This window comes from Galleria mellonella, unplaced genomic scaffold (genome assembly GCF_026898425.1).
Source record: "Galleria mellonella isolate WM207_F2 unplaced genomic scaffold, CSIRO_AGI_GalMel_v1 utg270, whole genome shotgun sequence".
In the NCBI taxonomy this organism is placed as follows: domain Eukaryota; kingdom Metazoa; phylum Arthropoda; class Insecta; order Lepidoptera; family Pyralidae; genus Galleria; species Galleria mellonella.
The window spans coordinates 90,920-115,727 of NW_026442062.1; the positions used below are offsets into that span (position 1 = coordinate 90,920).

At 34.1% G+C, this 24,808-nt stretch overlaps 1 protein-coding gene across 1 annotated transcript; it reads left to right on the forward strand.

The window, feature by feature from the left end:
* The first annotated feature begins 11,048 nt into the window (after window positions 1–11,048).
* LOC113521085 (uncharacterized) lies at window positions 11,049–13,418 on the forward strand. The gene is made up of 4 exons (XM_031907527.2): window positions 11,049–11,177; window positions 11,696–11,810; window positions 12,769–12,875; window positions 13,150–13,418. The coding sequence occupies exons 1-4, from the start codon at window positions 11,069–11,071 to the stop codon at window positions 13,365–13,367; spliced, it is 549 nt and encodes a 182-aa protein (XP_031763387.2). The 5' UTR covers window positions 11,049–11,068; the 3' UTR covers window positions 13,368–13,418.
* Window positions 13,419–24,808: the final 11,390 nt, after the last annotated feature.

The following is a 24,808-nucleotide window of genomic DNA, read 5'->3' on the forward strand; positions in this document are numbered from 1 at the left end:
AAGTTTCATGTAGTAAGTAAGTATATAGTATATTTTACGTTACTTCTATACAATGTAAGTTCCCTATTTGGTTGCGAACTGCATACGATATATGCGACAACCACACAACTACCGAACGACACGTGCGCGGAATTTGTCTAACCAAGCGTATGCCGTGCTGAAATTTTCTAGCTCGCGTTTATTTCGTAGATAGGAATTTAGATAATGCATATTGTACGAAAAATGAGATACGGTCCGCTTTCAGAGAACTTTTCTCCGCCGAATGGGAATCAGGATGTAAAATGAGCTCCCTGTCAAGATTTTCCTTAGAGACTGCAGTGTGAGGTTTTTAAAAAGTGTATCAAGGTTTCTTCGTGACAACACGCACGCGACAACCCTAGTATTGCAGGCTACAGTGGCCGTTTACCATCAGACGGATTACATGCTTGTTTGCCACCTTTGTTGTATAAAAAAATAGTTTTTTTTTTTTTATAATAAACTGTTCTGTCCTTACTGATTTTGTAAAGGCTCTTCTGAAAACTGAAACAGAGCAAAATAGAAAAAATCGGGAAGGTACTACGAGGAAAGATGTTAGTACCAACTTTGGGCCACGTCTGGGCATTGACAAACATGGTACACGTCATCAGGCAATAGTGTTATTTAATAAATTATCTGTCCAGTTAAAAATTATACAAAGTCTCAATTCTTTTAAGATTCAATTACGATCTCTTTTATTGGAAAAATGTTATTACTCCGTTCATGATATCTGTACTTAATGTATATAATTAAAAAACGACTAACTTTGTACAAAAGTCGATTGCTTGGGTACCTCTGTGACTCAGGTGTTATTCCTATGTACCCAGTAAATTCACGCCATATCCCTTCAAACCGAAACACAGCCATGCAAACACAACTGCTTCACGGTTGAAACACGAATGGGACAGAGGTCCTCTCTGAAATCTATCTTGGTATTGTTTTTTCATTGCATCAGCCGTCAACTGCTGAGCATAGCCTCTCCCATAACGTGTATGTTACCAGTAGTTGCCACGCTTCTCAGGCGGGTACTCCTGGAGAATTGATTGAGAAGGACTTAACGGCCAGGCTTTATTCTCACTTGTCATACTCTATCCAGCATACGAATATAGTAATAGCGCGCAGTTACCATTCCATTTATATGGCATAAAAAAATCTCTTCCGCTTTGAAGTCGCTTATATAAAAAGACGCATAAGTCCGTCATTTCTTCTACACGTATCTTAAATCCTATGTAGCAACATCACGAATCAAAGTAATAAACAACTAAAATAACATTCTCAGTATATTTCTCTTGCATCTATATCTTTAAGACACCAGCTATATATATTTGAGCCCAGTTATATTTGTTATTCCATGAAATATTTTATTCCCCAGTGGTAATTCTAAAAGTAGGAAAATTGAAGGCCCCTGAGATACTTATTTCACTATTTTATCTCTTTTCTCTCGACTGTTGTGAAAAAATAATCTAACTTACAACTCTTATTTTTATCGATCGACTTGTATTTATTGAATAAAAAATTACTTTATTCAAATATTTAAGCGCATAAGGTTCCTAGTGGCACAGGAGTCCATAACACGTCTATCGTCGGACGGACCGTATGCTTGTTTGCCACTACAGTAGTATAAAAAAGCAACTTTCATTTGGAAAAGATTCCTGTCTGATTTTTTTATGACTAAACGCTTATTCTAAACCATTTTCGATGATTAATTTGAATTGATTTTGAATACACGCGTATGTGTTTGCGTGCATGCGTACATGCGTGCGTGTTTTTTTTTTAATTTTTAGCCAAAATTCTTTGCAAGAAATTAAACACATTGTATATATTGTATTTTTCTAATAGGTGAGAATGGTATGGTAACTCCGCCTGCGCTATCGGTATACGCTGGCGGGGCACCAGCGTGAGATGAGGTTAAAAGCAGGTCAGTTAGCCCATCATGAATAATTCCGCGAGAATTAATCACGATGGTTTTCAGGAAAAGCCGCGTGGAGGTCGATCTGAAAGGGGACATTGCTAATGCTATATGCTAACGCTACATGCTAATGCTATATGCTAATGCTATATGCTAACGCTATATGCTAACACTATATGCTAACGCTATATGCTAACTCTATATGCTAACGCTATATGCTAACGCTATATGCTAACTCTATATGCTAACGCTATATGCTAACGCTATATGCTAACGCTATATGCTAACTCTATATGCTAACGCTAACTAACGCTATATGCTAACGCTATATGCTAACGCTATATGCTAACGCTATATGCTAACGCTATATGCTAACGCTATATGCTAATGCTATATGTTAATGCTAATAGTCTAATTTGCTATTGCTAGCATTGCTAGCAATAGACCCTATAATAAGTTTACTATTTCAAATCATATAAATAAACTTAGAGCACTTCATTTTTTATTCATAAATCTATTTTTCCCATTAGATACACGCAATTAATAATTAATTATATCATCTCTTATTTTTTCTTCACAAAGCACGTTAGCGATTCTAAAATTAAAATTTTATATACAAACTTGAGCCTTCCCTTCGTGGAATGTATCTGGAACACCGCCTAGAGGGCGCTAATTTAAATACCTAGTTCAAACAAGCCGGAGTCTGGAAGCATCGAAATGGTACGCTTTTAGAATATTCTATTCTAGAAGCAAGCAAACGAGAATTACAGGCGCCCCGGCGCAGAACATTTGCTGCTATTTTGAATAATTTACAAGTTTGTTAACGTATTATTTACTCTTTATCGGATACGGGTTCGACTCCTTATTTTGATATTTGGATCCAATAAAAAGTAGTACCTATATGCAGATTTTTTTCCGTGACTTCATCCACGTGACTGGAGTAAATTAATTGATTAGGAAAAAAAAAACAACCTACGTGTTTTTCAATATTAAATGCTATGTAATAGTCAAAAATTTGCCGTGGCCCCTGCATAGAATGGACCACGCTTTCCTTTACCATGGGTGTCGTAAGAGGTGACTATGGGAACTATGCCCATTCCTCGTCTATTAAGATAGACGAGGAATGGGCAGCAGCGTCCCTCTTTTTTTTGTAGTGGATGATAATGAAATGGTAACTCCGTCTGTGCTAACGGTATACGCTGGCGAAGCACCAGTGAGAGATGATAGGTGAGAATAAAAAAGCAGGGCAGTTAGCCCATCCTGACAAATACGCCTGGAATTCAGCACGATGATTTCCAGGAGGACCACGTGGAGGCGACCTGGTTGGGCATATTGCTAGCAATGGGATTGGTAGTCCGCATTACTAACAATCCCTTCCCCCCCCCCCACAGCGTCGCAGCGTCCCTCTTGAAACAACACCAAAAGACTGTGGTTGCCAACCTGCCTACCAAGGGTGGCAACTACCCGCTTATTGGGGAGGCTTATGTTCAACAGTGGATAGTTTACAGCTGATATGATAATGAGTCAATGATTTAGCCGTATTTCGTCAAATATGTTATTAAAACCCAATGATACAGGGAACGAGGCTATTGCTAAGTCGGCTCTAACTTAATTTTGTATGTTAAAAGCTTATTAAATTATTAAAAAATTACTTGAAACATTAAATAAGTTAAAGTGTCGAACTCTATAATAGACTTTTGAAGTCTATTTATTATTATTATTTAAAAACAGGCTTTTCAAACAGAAGAGCTTGTAACGCTGCGACCTCTGGGATCTTTTATATATGCCCTTTTTAAAATTAGAATTACCAAATTTTAACAGTACACTCCTTTTATGATCTATACAAGTAATAAGAAATGATTTTTCAAAATTTGGCCCCGAATGATGTAAAAATAAGGGTAGAAGTTGGTATGAGAAACTATATATATATATATATATATATATATATATATATATATATATTGTATATATATATAACGAAACCATTTCAGTATTTCTCAAAAATCACCCTTAATTGTATTGTATGAGAGATGAAAGTTGATGTCAAAAATACTTTTCTACATTAAATGTAATAATGACATTAGGGAAAAATATTAATTGAATTACTTTCTTAACTAAAACATAAATTTGATCGAATTACCGAGTGTAAATTAGGAGACAAGAATTAATAAGGGATTTTATTTAAATTGATTATATTAAACCAATTAAATCGGTCTAAAGAACATTTTTTTTTTTTATTATTTCAACCATTAACTGTCCACTGCTGAACATAAGCCTTCCCCATAAGGGGAGTTTTGCCAGCAATTGCCACGCTTGGCAGGCGGGCTGGCAACCTCAGTTAGACTTTTAGAAATATTTTAAGAGGGACGCTGCTACCTATCCCTCGCCCCCCCCTTAGTCACCTCGTACGATATCCACGGGAAAGAAAGGGGTAGCATATTCTGTGCCGGAACAAACACTAAAGTATGTTACAAAGTGCTTATCATGTAAACAAAATTTTATTTTCACAACAAATACGAAAATTTGGTATACAGAGGGAGGGGCCTTGTCCTAACTTAACACATAGAATGCATTATGTACTAACTAACGGGGGCAAAGCCATAAAATATATCTAGTGTTATTATAGAGTACATTATAAACAAACAAACAAACAAAAGACACCTCTGTCATATGTTACTGTTTAAAATTAATTTCCAAAGTGATTTATTCTGAAGGAAATTATATATTCCTTCGTTCCGCTAGTAAATTACTTTTTCCATACACAAATGGACGTCCACCATATTTCATTACGAATCAGTCGCAGCCCCGATAACATCTACGATTGTCAAAATGATTTATATTGTGAAACATGTGGATTCAAGTGGGAATTATTATTATGCTACCTAACAGGCGACTGTGAAGTCGTTCAAATGCAAGTTCTGGATTTAATGAAGTGCTGCCAACTGCATGGTATAAGTCTACTTGTCAACGCAAAGCACAGGTAATGTTTTTTTTTGTCGTCTTCAAAATAAGCAGATTTTTTATTGGACTATATTTTTTAGCGTATAGCATTAAGGCTGGGTCAGCCATTAACTGCTGAATATAGCCTGTACCATAAAGGCGGTATTGCCAGTGGCTGTCACGCTTGGTAGGTGGGTTTTATTTTTTTATGGGTGATAATAGAATGGTAATCCCACCCGTACTATTGGTATACACCGGCGGGGCACCAGTGAAGGATGATAGGTGAGAATAAAGCAGATCAGTTAGTCCATCGTGATGAATTCAACAAGAACTGTTCACGATGATTTCCAGGGGGAACCACGTGGAGGTCGACCTAATAGGGCATATTGCTGACAATGGGGCTGTCAAACTCCATTGCTAACAATCCGTTCCCCCCTGGCATGTGGGTTGGCAACCGCTTCTGTGATGTTTTAAAAAGAACGCTGCTGCTCATCCCTCCACCATGAGCTTCCTTAGTCGCCTCTTACGACACCCACGGGAAAGGATGGGGTGGCCTAACTATGCCGGGACCTACACGGTTAATTAACATATTTATAAATACATTATTATTTTTATTTCATAATATTTATCACAGATTATATACCGATTTCAATGATTGTTTTTACATAAAATTTTATCAATTTTAAAGTTGATATTTTTATGTTCTCGCATTAATTATATTTATTGCTTTCTAAAATTTGTCTGCTGAAAATGTCAATTTATATTAATTACACCTTTTATAATTTTTAAATGAATTAATAAAATGGTAGTTTTTAATTTACTATAATATCTATAGTAACCACATTCTATAAGGTAAATCATAGCTTGTTTGATATTCATTGCATAAAAAAAAACTGATAGTCCACTTTTTTTATAAACATAGGAGGCAAACAAGCATGCAGCTCACCTGATGGTAAGTGACTACAGTCGCCCGTGATCACTCAACACCAGAGGCATTGCAGATGTGCTGCCGACATTTAAATGTTCAACAGATACCAATTTTATAATTTTAATATTACCAGAGGGAGACTTTGCACAAAAGTCGATTGCTTGGGTACCTCTGTCCCATTCGTGTTTCAACCGTGAAGCGTTGTGTTTGCATGGCTGTGTTTCAGTTTGAAGGGTGGGAATATGGCGTGAATTTACTGGGTACAGAGGAATAACACCTGAGTCCTCAGGAATGGCAACGCATGGGGGGTATCATGGGCGAAACAGTATACTCTGTTATGTTCACGGTACTGCTCATGTCTATAGGCGACGTTTACCACTTTCCATCAGCTGGGCCGTTAGCTTGTTTACCATTCTAAGTTGTATAAAAAAAAATTAATGGCTGATATAGTAAGGTATATTGTATATATTATTAATTTCAGATGTATGATAGCAATATGCCTATTTCTGTTACTATGGTGCTCGAGTAACGTGGTCTATGTGACAGTAATGCGATACGTGGACAAGCCAACGTTCATTCTGCGACGCGAGAGAATTGAAACCATTTTGGAATTCCCTTCAGTTCTGCTGTACCCTGAAATAGATTTTCCCGATTATAAAATAGACGCATTCATTTCTGAGTTGTAAGTTGTATGTTTTTCTATATGTATATAAATATTATTATATATAGAGGAAATATTTGATATTTTGTATGTTTGTTTATAATGGATAAAAACAAAAACTATTTAAAACAATTTTAAAAATTCTTTCATCTATAGAAATTTATGTTACTAGTGAGTGACGAAAGAAAATAATATATATATATATTACTTTTGAAAATTCTATTTTCTCGTGCGAAGCCGGCTGAATCACTAGTGTTGTAATATCAATTTAAATGATGTGTTTTTTAAGGTAATTACTTAATAAGTAAGAAAGAATTAAACCTTTCCTAACAACTCATTAACTTACTGCTTACTGTTTTCAATAGTAGGTAGCTATAGCTTCCTGCTATAGCCTGGCCAGTTGGTTTGGTATAGTTTTATTTCGTGTATTTAAAAATTGTAAAGTAGAATAATATTTTTACATTAAAAATATATTTTTACGCGAAACTATGTACTCACTTACATATAATTTATACATTTATTATATAATTTTTGTATCATAGTTTACCTTAATATTGTTAAATCCAGTACCTTATAAAATAAAACATACAAGGCGAATGATTAAATGTTAGTAACTTGTAGGAAATTTCCACCGGGCCTGAGCAAGGACTACATACGAAGCAACATAAAACAGTTAGCAGCTTACTTCAGTCCAGACGTACACTATACTGTAGACGACTTAAACAACATTACATTTTTACTTAACTATAACTCTATAGATGTCGATACTGCAGCTAGAAAACTAACTTTATCTTGTGAAGAAGCAATATTGAGGTACGTACCTTTATATGTTAGTGATACTCAAAAAAAAAATCGAAAAATAACTTGAGTAATATGACAATTTGTTTTTTTATATCTTATCGCATATGGGGTCATCCAAGCCGTTGCACGTCGACCCATCAGCATCTTTTATACTTCCCCCTGCCTTATACCGTCATTTCATAAATCCTATGTCTTACCTTAACTATATCCCGCGGGGGGAAAGAGATTGTTAGTAATGGAGACTGAGAATCCCATTGATAGCAATATACCCAACCAGGTCGACCTCCTCGCTGTTCCCCCTGGAAACTATCATGATTAATTCCTGATGAATTCATCATGATGGGCTAACTGGCCTGTTTTCATTCTCATCTATCACCTTTCACTGGTGCTCTGCCAGCGTATCCCGTTAGTGCAGGAGGGGTTACCATTCCATTTTCAACCTTAAAAAAAAACTATATTCCGCGGCTTAAGATATCTGTAGCCCCCTGGTTCTGGATAAGCCGTTCCCAGTAGATTCATACGCATACTTGCCAACGAATCGCAGTTGCACATCAAGTGTTCCATGGATTCCGTATTCTCCCCGCACAGTCTGCACAGTTTTTTTTTTTTATAACTATTGTGAATTTTTTCTAGTAAATTGGACTAACAATTAGCTAATCATCAATTGTTATTTTTAAAAATAAAGATATATTTTTCATAATTAGATACGGCTAATGACGTAGTTTCTTAAAAAAAACAACTCTACTGAGCGATACAGTATACTCTGTGACGCCCATGATACTGTTCCTGCCTATAGGCGAAGGTTACCACTCTCTATCAGGTAGATCGACAGCTTATTTTTTATTATAAATTACACAAAAAATAGGCTGGAATGGATAAGCTTTATTCTATTTACATTACCTAACACCTGACTGTATTTTTAATATTACATTTTATAGCTTGTATTTTTAATAAAAATAGTTAAAATACTGTATTTTGTATATAATGTACATGACTATAAAATATTGTATTTTGTTATTTGTATTTTAATTAAAGAGAGGTATGTATTTTGCTCAACTCTGACTACAGGTATAAATCAAAATCATTATGTTTCAAAATGTAATGAAAATATAAACAAACGAACAAATAACGCAAACATAAAACAGTCTGCCAATGTTTAATTTTAGTACAAATAAAAAATCTATCGACTCACTGAATGTCTCGATTTGTTAATTTATTATCTTATTCATAGATGTCGCTATTTCGAAAAAATGGTAAACTGTACATCTCTTTTCAAATTGGAAATAACTGGATATGGTTACGCTTGCGTGTTTAATGGAAGATCCCTTTTACAGTAAGTATTTATTTGCATGACAAGACTGGCAAACATTTGCATATTACTAACAAATACTGCATTTGATTGACTAACAGAAATTTCCTCAGGAATGGCAACGCATTGAGGGTGAGGGGGTGAAACAGTGTACTCTGTTATGTCTATGGTACTGTTCATGTCTATACGCGACGATTACCATTTTCCATCAGGTGGAACATCAGCTTGTTTGCCATTTGAAGTTGCATAAAAAAGTTTACATACTTAACTGAAATTAAAACTGAACCTTACGCTGTACAATTTTCTGAGATAAATAGAGAAGTCTATCTGTCCTGTCTGTATGGTAACGGGGTACAATTGTATTCATACCAAACCCCAATTGTTTTCATACCCTAAACGTCATGGAAGACAACTAGGGGAGCAAGACGCAATTTTCTTTGGCAAGACGAGGAAAACTATAGTAATAATATTCAGTAAAAGCTAATCATATATCTCTTTAAGAGGACCAATTATGGGACACCATAATCTTATGGGACGTCAACAGATTGTTACGTTGAGCACGAATCGTAAATATAAGGGTTTGTTGCTCGTGACCTCTTATTATGATAACTAATTAACTTTGTTTTTAGGGAAATAAAAAAATATGGTATCCATAAAATTATGCCCAAAAATAAATATTTTACAACGAAGATAGGTTTCAAGAACAATTTGCTGTTTGTTGTGAATCAAAGTGCAGAATATCGAAATGGCAATGTGGATCTCTCTTATAAATGGGTAAGGAACATATTATAAATGGGTAAGGAACATAATATAAATGGGCAAGGAGCATATAATAAATGGGCAAGGAGCATATTATAAATGGGCAAGGAGCATATTATAAATGGGCAAGGAGCATATAATAAATGGGCAAGGAGCATATTATAAATGGGCAAGGAGCATATAACAAATGAGCAAGGAGCATGTTATAAATGGGCAAGGAGCATATTATAAATGGGTAAGGAAAAAGCCTTTTAAATGGCCGGCAGCACACCTGCAATGCCGTTGGTGTTGTGGGTGACCATGGGCGGCGGTAGTTACTTACCATCAGGTGAGCCGCATGCTCATTTGCCCCCTGTGTTGAAAAAAAAAGAACATGTTTTTTTTAAGTAAACATCATTATTTCAGCCGTTAACTGTCCACTGCTGAACATAAGCCTTCTCTTAAGGGAAGTTTTGCCAGTAGTTGTCACGCTTGACAGGCGGGCTGGCGACCGCAGATAGGCTTTTAATAATGTTGTAAGAGGGACGCTGCTGCCTACCCCTCTACTATTAAGTCCCTTTAGTCATCTCTTACGTGTGGTCCCGGCAAGAACAAGCCACCGTTTCCTTTCCTATGGCTATCTAAGAGGCGACTAAGGTAACTTAATGGTCAAGGGATGAGTAACAGTGTTCCTCTTTAAAGATCATGAAAACTTAACTGCGTTTGCCAACGCGCCTGCCTGCATACATGGCAAGCTTGGCAACTACTGGCAACCTCCTTCCCCCCCCCCCCCCCCCCCCCCCCCCTCTCTTATGGAGTGGTGGAGACCTATGTTTAGCAGTAGACAGTTAATGGCCGAAATAACAATGACGACGAATGCTGATGTATTTACTATGGATTAATATACATGTTTTAAAAACTGACTTCTCCCTCAGACATAAATTGCAATAATTAAATTACATTTACAGTACTGAGATCCTTTAACTTTTTAATGATTGGTCGGTCTCTTGCATGGTCTGTTCCAGGTAGCTACCAGCAGTGCTCAAAACTACGTCGACTCTCCCCTGAATGGGACTCCGCTATCGCCCGGCGTTGAAATGTGGGTTCGGCACAGGCTCAAAGGTTTCCAACTGACAGATAATGCCAAACATTTAGAAACCAGACTGCGTGGTTGTCGACTTACCGAAGAAGGACTAAAATATTTCCCCGTTTATCATAAGTATCACGTATTTTTTATCACCATCGTCATTTCAGATATTAACAATATTGGTAATATATAAAAATTAAACATACAGAACTATGTTTGTTCCTACATCATACAAAAATTATTGCACGAAATTGGATGCAGTTTTTACAGTTTTTTTATGCAACTTAGAATGGCACACACACTGATAGCCCATCTGATGGAAATTGGTAACCGTCGCCTATAGACATAACCAGTATCATGGACAACAGAGTATACTGTTTCGCCCATGATACCCCGCATGCGTTACCATTCCTGAGGACTTAGGTGTTATTCCTCTGTACCCTGTGAATTCACTGCCATATCTCACCCTTCATAATTATGTTATGTTATTCAAGTTATGTTCCGAAAATATAACTTAAAAATTAGTGTATGTTTTATCTTCATATGGTACTTTATCTATAAGTAGTCTGTTTCATCAATTTTCCTACCAATGAAATCCACGCATAGCAGGCAAAAAATACCTATATAAGAACGTATTATATCATTTTACACGCAGAAAATACTGCCTTTTGGAATGTGAAATGGCTCACGTGCTACATGAATGCCAGTGCTCGATGATGGCGTACCCAACGCCCCCGGATGTAGTGCGTTGTCCGCCTGAACTATTAGAGTGCGCCAAATTTGCATCAGGTATATAAAAAAAAAATAATTTAATAAATTAATGAAAGTATACCTCTTAAATCATCACCAAAGCCTAACTGCAGTTCCCAACCTGCCCGCCACAGGTCAACCTCCTCGCGGTTCCCCCTGAAAACCATCGTGATTGATTCATTGTGAATTTGTAACGATGGGCTAACTGACCTGCTTCATCCTCATCTATCATCCTTCACTGGTGCCCCGCCAGTGTATCAGGTCAGTTAGCCCATCGTGACAAATTCTACAAGAATTGTTTACGATGGTTTCCAGGGGAACCACGTGGAGGTCGACCTAATAGGACATATGCTAGCAATGGGGCTGTCTAACTCCATTGCTAAAAATCCCTTTCCCCCCTATGTCGGTGTGTTGATAAGTTGCTGGTTATTTGTGGAGCAAAAGTTTTTAAATGGTTTCTTTCTCTGTTTATCCCGTAATCGTTTCACTTGTATTTCGATCCGATTCGATTTTTGTACGTCTGTTTATCTACTCTTATACATTATCCTTTGTTGCAGTCTCTCTGAACATTGACCAATGTGATTGCATTCATACCTGTAACGTGGACAAGGAATACCCTATATACACCACCAATGACCTGATGCCCGGCAGTTACTACCACGACCCGTTTTAGTAAGTAAAATTTTACAAAAGTTCTCATCTCCCCTCTTAAGGAGAGGAGATGGCAACTAACCCCCGGCAGAAGCACAGTCCGAAACCGGCTCAGAAGACAGAGAGAAACCGGCGTACAATGCGGGCAGTATCTAAGTAAAATTATTATTATTTTATTCTTATTTGGTAAACAAAGAGTTTAATTAACAGAAATAAAAAAAAAAAACAAAAAAAATTCGACTATTAAATATAACATACAGAGCAAACGAGGTTCGAAATACAGCAATAAGTACAAAAAAAAAGGAATATACTAAAACGTAAATACTGTCACAATGAATTCTATATTCCTAATAAACTTTTTATACATTGCAATCGAGTTACTAAATATATCAAGACTGGAGAATAATTTATTGTAATTGGTACAAACGCGAAATAAAAATGTGTTTTCAAATGTTAAGTTGTAACTAAGTTAGTACCGAAGAAAAAGGAGAAAAAATATCCGAGTTATTTTTTTGTTGTATTTACAATTGTGAGAATAAGGTTTTATAAACAATAAGTGTTTAAATAATAGTATAAAAAAAATAAAAATTGTTGAAAAAGAGAAGTCCTAATTTCTTTAAACACATTTTTAACCGACCTCAAAAAGATGGAGGTTTTCTTTTTGGCTGCATTTTTTTATATATATTTTATACCTCATAACCTCCTCATAACCTCATATCGACAGTTCTAAACCGATTTAGAAAATTCTTTCTTTTTTATCTGCCAGGATATATTTACGAATTGGTCTAATGGAAAGTTTAATCAAAATCGATCGAGTAGTTCAATTTTATAATCAAAATTTTTGACTTTGTCACAACTTAAGCCATTTTTTTTTTGTAAGACACAACCTTTAACTATTTTTACTTTTTCCCCCATTCACCTATGGGAAGCTGAGACGGGGAGCTAGGTAAAAATAATTAAGACTCATCTATTTTTACAGCGACGATCTGGACTTGACAAAGGTAAGTATAGTCAGAGTGTACATACTGAAACGGAAGATCAACTCGAACGAGCGCCACGCTTACTTTGGACAAACCGATTTGTTTTGTAAGTACTCATACAGTCAATCTTTATTATTATAACTAACCTCTATAAATGAGATTATAATTTTATTAGGTTTACTTTTTTTTGATGGGTAAAAATGGTAAAATTTACCCATAAAAAAAAATAAGCTTATTAATTATGTTTATGTTACGTCGTTGCCAATTCTAAGTTTATTTTCAAGTTAGTCTCATACACTTTCGGCACCACGATAAGATCTACTGTTTTCTTTTTTCTCAAAAAAAAAACTTATTTTAAATTTCTACTCGTTTTTTTACAGCCCAATTAGGCGGAGCTTTCAACTTGTTTTTTGGCTGCAGTATTCTCAGCCTATTGGAAATCTTACAACTATTTTGGTACTGTTTCAAGAACTGGTACTCTGGAACTAAAGATCCAAAGAGCGGTGTGCCTACAAAAGCAAAGAGAAATAGTAAAAAAATACGTATAATGAAAAACAAAAAAGATAAATCTAAAAAGAAGGTTATGTTTTCGTTGTGAAAATGTTTTATTAAATTAGTTAAATTAACTAAACAAAAATTAACCAAAACTACCAGTAATTAATTAGCTTAATTTAAATATAATACGACAATTAAATGTTTACTGAAAAAGGTACAGTTTTAAGTAACAGTTTATGTAATTAAGTATTTGTTTTGTTTACGTACATATTGTTAAACCTTGTAATCTGTATCATTCTTTGAAGGGAACAATAAAGAGTTTCCATTCATTCATTCATTCATTCAATAGTATAAATAATTTTATGATATATACAAGTATAATATAAGTACTATATCCATTTATATTATAATGTTATAGTTATATTAAATATTACTTATATACTTACCAGAGGGAGACTTTGTACAAAAGTCGTTTGCTTGGGCACCTCTGTCCTGTTCGTGTTACTACCGTGACGCAGTTTTGTTTGCACGGCTGTGTTTCTGTTTAAAGGGTGAAATATGGCAATGAATTTACAGGGTACAGAGGAATAACACCTGAGTCCGCAGCCATGCAAACACAACTGTTTCACGGGAGAAACACGAATGGGACAGAGGTGCCCAAGCAAACGACTTGTGTACAAAGTCTCCCTCTGGTATCATTGTCATTAGCAGAACACTCTTAAAATGATATTAAATATTTTAACTCCATATTTTGTGTAGGTAATTATCGTAGCATTATTTGGCTACGGACTTTACTGCTACGGAATATCTTCCGGGTTCCACCGAAAAATCTCGTTAAGTCCTAATATTCATCATTCAACAGTCCCCGTAACGCACTGGTTATATTCGTGCCCTTGCATAAATGAGGGCCTGGTCCCACTTCTTTGTTGTTGCCAATAAAATAAAGGTTTGTCATTTATTTTACTTTTTTTATAAAATGATGCTAAACAAGGAAAGAATGTAAAGGAAAAATGGCCCTCCATTACGTCTCGCGGAGCCTTTAATAGAATTGTGAAGTTAATTTTAAAATAGAAAATTATATGAGATTAAATAGAAAAAAGCATCTTATGTGCTTAATTAATAAAAAAATCTGAGTTTTTAATAGAATTGAAATTTTTGAGAGAAAAGTTTAAGAGTTATACTTTAAATGTACATACAAACCCTATAAATGCTTTCTCGAATAGTGTTCTAAAGGTTGACTGGAAGAAATCCGTTTAAAAGATAAGTTCGCCTGTGTACACTTTTGTTATAACCTAATATCTATATTAAATATATCCTAATATATTTATTTTTTTACAACACAGGGGACAAACGAGCATGCGGCTCACCTGATGGTAAGTGACTACCGCCGCCCATGATCACCCACAACCCCAGCGGCATTGCAGGTGTTCTGCCGGCCTTTTAAAAAGGAATATACTCTTTTCTTGAAGGTTATGTTGTCGTATCGGTTCGGAAATACTGCTGCTGGAAGTTGATTCCAAAGAATGGTTGTGCGTGGAAAAAAGTGCCTCGAAAAACGCACGGTGAAAGACCGCCACTCGTCCAGATGGTTGGGATGAAACTAAATATATATCTAAATATAATATCTTAGCGATAAGGCTGCTAATTGTTTTCTCAATGAACAAGTGATATCTTCTTGTAATAGTTTATTTTTTAAATAAGTTTACTATTGTAATCTTATGGATAAAACAATAAAGAGTATTTATCTATATTAAAAATGAATGTACAAAAGCATAAATAAATAAATAGAAAATTTTACATATAAAAAAACCTAATAGATTTATTAAGTGACTTTTTCATTTACGAAAAGTATGTAAAGTTATTACAAAATATAATTATCAATTCAATAATGAGTTTTATTTCCATTAACAAGATTTAACTTTATTTTAACTTATTTTGAGGACTTCATGGCACAGTGGTAATCATGTCGTTTTTTTGTAAAAGAAGGACCAGTTTCAATTCTCTTTCAGTCTAATCTGAAAAAATTAACTATTGATCGATGTGCCTTACAACACAAAATTAATGACTAGGCAATTGGTGTGATTATGTGGCAAATTAAATATACATAAATAATGTATTTGAAATATGTAATAATAATACAATTTAAAACTAACGTAGTTTAAAATTAACTATACTTTAATTACCTGTTAAACGATCTAAAACACTTCTCGGGTTTCCCTTTATAAGAGAAGCGTTCTATTTAATTTATTCACTTACTATAAACACACGGCTTGCTGTAAGGATATATGTCAAAGGCTTCCTAAGGAATACGTTCTATTAGCGATTAATAGCGATACGTTCTATTCTATCACCAGATTATACGAAAGTATAGTTTAGAACTAAATAAAAACGTAAACAAACGAACATACAAAAAAATATTACTTAAACTCTCACATTTACAATATCTCCTTATCTAACGACTTCTCATTTGTATAAGTCCATCAAATAATTTTTTTTAAACAACTTAGAATGGCATACAAGCTGACGGCCCACCTGATGGAAAGTGGTAACCATCGCCTATAGACATGAACAGTACCATGGACATAACAGAGTATACTGTTTCGCCCATGATACCCCCCATACGTTGCCATTCCTGAGGACTTAGACGTTATTCCTCTGTACCTAGTAAATTCACGCCATATTCCACCCTTCAAACCGAAACACAGCCATACAAACACAGTTGGGACTGAGGTACCCAAGCAATCGACTTTTGTACAAAGTATTCCTCTGGTGAAATCATGGTCGAAAGACATTACGAGCATTTTTTAAAAAGCGCCAATATACAATACTAAGGGTGGTGTTGCTAGATAGGGTATATTCTTCGCAATATTGGGTAAAAATTTTTAGTCATGAAATTTAAAAAAAAAATTAATTCTTGAAGAAATTATTGATGAAAAGTAAAATGAACTTGGAGAAATTCGGATAATTTTGTGATAATTTTTGGACCAAAATTTTAGTAGCTGTAAACTCTGTATAAATATTCGTATATAAGGTACTTATTATTCGTATTTATTCGTATATAAGGTATTGCTTTGCCTTCCACAAGACAGGCTTTGCCTAGTGTGGGGTCATAGCTATATTGTACCATAGGCTAATTTTGTTAAAGGAAATAAAGATATTCTATTCTATTCTATTCTATTCTATTTACAGTAAAATATATAAGTGAAGACCGAAGACGCTAAATGGTACCGTCATAAAACAGGCCATCCCTTCCTATCCCGTGGGTCGACTAAGGGAACTTAATGGTCGAGAGAGAAATATCAACATCATCCATCTTAAAACATCACCAAAGCCTAACTGCGGTTACCAACCCGCCTGCCAAGCGTGGTAACTACTGGCAAACCTTCCCTTATAGGGAAGACTTATGTTCAGTGGACAGTTAAAGACTGATTTAATGAAATGATAAAACTGATTACCACATGGTAAAACGTAGTGAAAAACGATACAACTCTGTGACAGGGTATTAAATCCGAAAAACCATATCGATTTAAAGAAAAAACATTTGACGTTTGGGTAAAAATCAAAATTCACATATGGCAACCCTGACCAAAGGGTACAAGCCGTTACACCGCCGGCGGCGATGCCACCAAATCGCTGAAACTCGATTAATGAATAAAGTTAATGATCAGATAGAGGTGCCCCTTTACGTACAACTCCCAAACTTTAATTAAAATACTACCACCGAACTCTCGCTTTCGAACTATTCGCTTTGAAGCGGGGACAATCGGCGTTCCGTTGGTGTTTAAAACGTGACGTAGCTACAACACTGACAACAAAAGTTCAAAATTCACCGTCACGTAAAGATAATGTAATAGTTTAAATATTTAAATAAAGCAGTACTTTGTCGTTTACAATTTAATTTAAACAAAAGGACTCATTAGTAAAATTTCATGTAAAATTTCATATAGTTTTTTTTTTTTATTTTATTTTACGCTGTTAACTTTCTTAATTATACAATACCTGCTTGTACAACAATTAGTCCATTACCCTAAGGTTGTCTTGAGAAGATCGCTCTCAGCAATAAAACCGCCTTACTGTAGATGACATGACATATGACAGACAGGTGAGGGTATAAGCAAGACGATTAATCCATCGTGATTAAAGTAAAAAGTGTTCCTTAAGAATTAATCACGATTAATCAGGTAAGATATATTGTTAGCTATAAATCCCATAACTATCCAAATCCGCCCAACTCCGTCACTTATAAACCTATTTTCAAAATTTGTGTTTGTTTGTCAGCTTATTGCACCTTAACCGATTATTATAAAATTTATTATACATATACTAATATTTAATATTATTTTTGCATTATATATGTTATGCTTTATATACAAACCCTATGTACACGTTCTCCTTTTGGGTTTGCAAAGTTGACTTGAAGAAATCGCTTTAAAGGATAAGTCTGCCTATGTACATTTTTATTATAACCTAATATCTATTTCATAAGTGAATGTACAAAAGCGTACAAATAAATAAATACTATATAGGACACAGAAGTAATATATTCTACGTCTATAGAATCTATTAGAATGTAAATAGCAACACAATTATGAAGCTATCAATACTAATAACGGAACGGAACGCTAATATGTTACGAACAGAACGCGACTCCACCCCGAGTTACGAATGTGAACAGTCATTGGCAGCTAAACGCGGAACTACCAGCCACCACCAGCCACGTACGATTCCGATTACCTTCCGAAATCACGGAACGTCAATAAATTGTGCTCTTTGCCTGCACACTGACTGTATACGTGTCCTCGCCAACTGGTACTATTGTGTATTGTTATTTAGACCCTTTGAATCCAACGTGTTGAATTAAAACGAATTAGAAACTGGTGCGTACTCATTATTGGGCTTTTGAGAAAATAATCACTTGTCAATTTCTATTTATAAATAGTGCTTTAACGTCACGCCATATTTGGGTATCACCATGCCTACGTGCCTACAGCCACCTTTTACCATCGTACCACTCACAATCATGGCGTGAATTTACAGGGTACAGAGGAATAACATCTGAGTCCTCAGGAATGGCAACGCATGGTATCATGGGCGAAACAGTATACTCTGTTATGTTCATAATACTGCACATATTTATAGGCGACGTTTACCACTTTCCATCAGGTGGGCCGTTAGCTTGTTTGCCTTTCTAAGTTGTATAAAAAAACATTATCGGAGGCAAACACTGTCAAATTTTGTATATTGCGTCTATTGGTGAAAACCTATAAGTGACTTCATTGTTGTTATCTTGTAGTTATTTTTTATGTAAATAAGTCTTGGTTTTCCTTTTATAAGTAAATAAATAAAATAAAATTTGTATTTCGTTCGACCCCGAAATTTCGAAAAACATTTCATGGTAGGGCCTCAAGACTAAAAATATCCTAAATATCTAATCCATTCTATATAGTAAGTGTATACCAAACTTCATAGTAATTACGTTGTTAAAGCTCCAAGAAGTAATAAACAAACTCACTGTCACATTTATAATCTTAGATTATGTAGATAGAGTTTCCATAGAAATACTTCGAAAAAAACGGGTCAACTTTTTCATACAATTTTACGTGATAAATAGTTACGAGCGATTCCTTTATAACTTCTATATTCATTTTGTCTTATAAATTATGCATCTTTTTAATGCGTAAACACTCATTTTTTTTATTAAGTAATATATCAAGATACATTTTATGCGTAAAAAAATACTGATAAAAAACCGAGATTCTTTATTGCACTTGTAAATTACATGTAATATAATGCATTTATAAATATTGTGAACAAGGGTGGACTTATCTCTGACGAGTCAGCTTATTTGACAATTATCTGACAAAATGTTGACCTGTTTTTGAGGCCCGATGCTCTATCTATATAATCTATATATATATATATATATATATATATATATATATATATATATATACTTATATATATATATATATATATATATATATATATATATATATATATATATATATATATATATATATATATATATATATATATAATGAGTAGGGATAATATTTATATTATTATATATATATCACATCTCCCATATTTAGAACTAACAAAATTTTTCATCGTGCCTCCCACCAAATTGTTTATAATTACTCCTCTCCATCCAAAGGTTGCCTGAAAGAGATCGCTCTTAGCGATAAGGTCGCCCATTGTTTTCTCATTGTGATTATTTCTTGTAATTATTTATATTTATAATAAGTTTACTATTGTAATCTTTTGGAGGAAACAATAAAGAGTATCTATCTATCTATAATATTAGTAAGGATTAAGTATTTCAACAGATACTACAAATGTAATACTGTGTAATATATGCCCGATCAAAAACCGTATGCTCGAAACACGTACCACATTCCGTCGGGGATCGACAGTTGTCTCCGGGTCGTAACTTCAGCAGTTTAAATGTAGTTATTATACCGTAAATATGTACAAGGAGATGGAGGGTAATACACTCAGAAATAAGAAATAAAACACATTTTATCTCCTTTCTTTCTAGCGAATTATAATTAGCAAGACTCCGTGGACTAAACATAAAGTAAGACTTATTTGTGCTTAGCGATAATTAAGGTATTACGAATGTTACACCATCCCATTAAGAGTTACGGTTGTAAGCATAATAATTTCCTGCATTTCATTATGTATTTTATCGCTTGCTGCTCTTGCAATAAATATAAGATGCAAAGAAAAAATGGAAGGATGTAAAGAAAGAAATAAAGAAAGAAATTTTATTATATACAAACATGCGACAGCACCTGCACAGATGGTTAAAAATAATAATATGTAACAATGAAATACGTAGAAGAAAAAATGGAGAAATGCATATTTTAGCAGTCTCAGCATAGAATGTGTATCTCTCTGTGTGTGTGTGTGCGTGCGTGCGTGAGTGCAAGCTTGCGTGCGTAAGTGCGTGCGTGCGTGCGATTAGGAACGCGCGTGTTTAATTGTATACGTAAATATGCTATAGTAAGAGACACTGCGACCTTCAAGCAAGTACCTAGGCACTCATAGGCTGCGGAAACTAATGCTCGCAAAACAAACCTATTACTAAATCTTATTATTCACATCATTTACTTATGAATATACCTAATAGGAACAGTTTTATATCACGGTAATCGACGTGTATATCTTTTGTAATATAACTCATGAATTTTGCTATGATCGATACAAAAAATTAGAATTAAAATTTACAATATATTAAAACAATAGTCTGATGTTTTAATGTATTGATGTTTAGAGTTAAATCTGTATATATAAAAAAAAAAACTAAGCCTCAGGTGTTACGTATATACATCTATTTTTTTTTTCTTTTACAGGTACTATCTATTGTAATTATGATGAATTATAAAAATTGATTCAGAATCGATAAAAACATCGCAATAAATATAGCTAGCTAGGAATATATATATATGGCAACGAATGGAGGGTATCATAGGCGAAACAGTATACTCTGTTATGTCCATGGTACTGCTCATGTGTATAGGCGACGGTTACCACTTTCCATCAGGTGGGCCGTCAGCTTGTTTGCCATTATAAGTTGTATAATTTTTTTTTTTTTTTATAATATGGCCAGTAAGAATAAATAAATAAATGATACTATATACTTAACGTGACATAAAGATACGTTTATAAAATAACTAGCGGACTCGGCGAACGTTGTTTTACCATATACATTATTTTTAGAACTATACATGAAAATTTATCCTACTACAATTATTATATTGGATTGCCATCTTGCAACCCTATTGCAGCATATAAAAACCGCAATTAAAAAACAGGAGTTTATCGTAAAACGGTGAAAATTTAAGGTTGTATGTATTTTTCAATGCTAAATCATAATAAAATAAAAATTTGTCAAAAAATAAAAAAAAATTTTTTGGGGGAGGATGACCCTTATCATTGAGGGGTATGAAAAATAGATGTTGGCCGATTCTCAGACCTACCCAATATACACACAAAATTTCGTAAAAATCGGTAAAGCCGTTTTGGAGGAGTTTGGTAACAAACACCGCGACACGAGAATTTTATATATAAGATATAATATCCACTCCAATACAAACTCAATAAAGAGATATCTATTTGGATTAGATGTTATTTTAAGGAATTAATAAAACAAACCAGATCTATTTATTTGATAATATTTTAAAAAGTTAATGTAAAATAAATATTTACTCTGATATTAAAGAATTATTATTGTAGTCGAGGATGGTCACAATATGTTCACATTAGATAATGGCCAAGTAACACAATAACCATCGCTGCACCTCATTGTAGTAAATATAATACTGCGCTGTGGGTAATTAATAATATTAATTATTAAGTACCACGTTTGGTTGAGATAATGGAAACCATATTGCATATTTGTCTATATACACGCCTAGGTAGTTACCTCCCTAGATATCTAACCATGTATATAGACTATACTATTTAGAGACAGTATATTATGAAATAGAGAAGCGAGATACTAAAGTCGACGGTATTTTTTATGTTGGTATTTTCTTCACATAATTACACTAGTCACAAATTTTACATTCTATATATATATATAGAATGTAAAATTTCTCATGGGTGTCGTAAGAGGCGATTAAGGGAATTTATGATGGAGGAATGGGCAACAATACCTCTTTTAAAATGCCTGCCCCTGCAATGGCCAAACCGACTACCAAGCGTGGCAACTACTGGCAAAACTCCCCTGATGGTGAAGATTTATGTCCAGCAGTGGACAGTTAACGGCTGAAATAATAATATAATAAAAATTAGGAAGAAAAGCTCACTATTGCAACTCTGTGCTGAGCCTCTTATGAAAGTTTGCTCTACGTAACTACTATTAAGCTACCGCATCCAAGACATTCATAAGACTCTTTCAATTCAATTTATAGGTATCATTCTACACTCGCGAACAACCAAATCGACTCAACCATTAATATATTATTAAGATAATAAAATCAATGTAAAACAGACTGCAGGCTGTAATATGGACTAGAGGGGGCAATACGAAGTATTGATTTAACATATATTTTTTTTTTCATTTTTACCATTTTTTGTTTAATTTCCAAAATACGGGACCTAGGCCCTTTTTCTAAATTTCCATTTTTCCTACTCTTACGTTCAGACATCATTTACTTAAGAAATAATTGATGGATTTCAATGATAATGATATCAAATTAAAGCTGACGTCTTAAGCTTTCGAATGACATATTTTTATAAATGACATTTGTCGTTTTAGTAAAATCAATGCATATGTGCGCCGTCAAGGGTTGAGTCGATTTGGTTGCTCGCGAGTGTATATATAACATAGCCGTATGCAATGCCTCTCACGACAAAAAATATTATTTTTCTCTCTACCATCAATCGTCTACAGCATCCACTTTTGAATTGCCTTCATGGGCAAAAAAGGCGGCCCATTCTCAGGGTCACATGGCAATATTTAAAATAAATTAAATTATAACGTATATAAATTCATTTGTTTATTTACTTACACAATACTGTTTAATGTAACTGTGAAAATACAGTCATGTTTATTTCAATTAAAATATTCACATAATTCTATTACGCACTAAAATAGCAAATTATACGAATCTCTGAAAGCATATTATGCATACTAAAAACAGGGTAACATTATGTTGTCGTACCTTGTTATGGTTTCATCTAGTGGCGCGTACGTAGATCGTTAAGTTGAGCCGACGCGACGTGAAATGTGTTTAATACACAAACTACGGAACAATTACGTCGATTTACATAAAAACAACAAATGTGTAACCATGTGAGATGTTACATAGGAGATATTGTCTACGCCAACCGCTTTGTACTCGTAAGCGTCACACTAAATTTGCTGTCGGAAATTCGTTGGTGCTCAGAAAGACTAGGGTTACTTTTAAGATTTCCAAACATGTTCTCAATTAATCAAGTTTTTCTGTTCTGCAAAGAAAATTGACAAGTTTAATAGTGACAAAATTAGTATATATTATATTATTTTATTTTATTTCTTTATCAACCAATTTAACAATTTTCGTCACACAATGGCAAGTCGATATTTACATTATAATTTTTAAATTCAATTAAATAATACCAATGATATAAAATGAAAATAACATTATAAATTAATTACAATTATTATTATAAATTAGTTACTACACGTTAATATAATGGTAACTATAGTATAAAATTAATACGTTTTAAAAAATTGTTTCGAAATTGACAATTCAACCGCGTAAGCTACTAATTAAATTAAAAAATATAAAAAATTCCTTCGGATATCTTTTCTAAATATTTCTTTCTATCACTTTCTATGCGATAAGATAACCTATCGTCTTAGTTATAAAAAAAAACCTAACATATTTAGGACAAAATTTCTAAACTTATCAACTGACGATTGTCAACTTCCATCAAGTAAGCTACCATTCTAAGTTTCATAAAAATGTTTAAACTTAACAGTTGTATCTAAGAAGTGTCCCACTTTCAAACAGTACGCAGTGAAGCAGCAGAGATTTGATGTAAAACCTAATTAATTTCTAGCAGTAAAGCGTGGGTGCGGACAAGACTGTCTTGACAGTGACATATTTTGTCATTTAATTACATTGAGTTTTCACTTACTGGTTCATTTAGTTATTTAGTTGTAAGTTAAGCGAAAAATCCTATTTTATTCGACAACTACTAAAAAATAAATAGATAGTTGAAATATATACATATTTCTGTTTTTCCAAAGGTTGTCTGGGGGAGAATGCTATATAGCATTAAGTCCGCCTTTTGTACAAAACATTTTTTTTGTAATGTGGTCAATAAACAAATAAATGAAGTAATTAACATACGTCATACACGCATTTTATTACTTTTTATGAGACGACAATGGACGGGGTTACCCGTCTGCGCTATGGATGTATGCCGGCAGAGCACCAATAAAAATAAAAAAAACGAAGTCAGATCAAAGGGTACATCTATCTAAAATGTTATCAACCTATAAAATTCTAAATTAATTTCTATTTTTTCAATTAGTTTTTTTTTTATCTTCGTGAATTCACAATATTCATCAGACATTCAAAGGTTGTTTGGAAGAAATGCCTTTATAGGATAAGTCCACCATTGTGGTCATTATTTTCTTAAGAACTCTGTATCTTATAATTTAAGACTTTACTGTACAATAAAGTGTTACAAACTAACAAACAATTTTACAAACTTTCACATTATGGTATTTGTAAAATTAAGCAAACAACCACGGCTTAAGGTTAAATAAGTGCCTTCACAGTTCACGGTCAAGTCAACGTTACATCCAAAAAATAGTTGTAATAGCTCGGTTGTTCTAATATTTCTTATCTTCCCCTCCCATAAGTCTGGGGAGGCTTTTTTGCCGTCGACTAATGAGCCACCCGGACCGACAGCCCCTTAATTAATTTACTTCACACGAAGCCTTTACGGAAGGCATGCCAAAAAATATAATAGCATTATACTGCAGTACAAAAATGTACATCTATAGAAAAGGGGATTCCTCGATTGAAAATCGAAAGA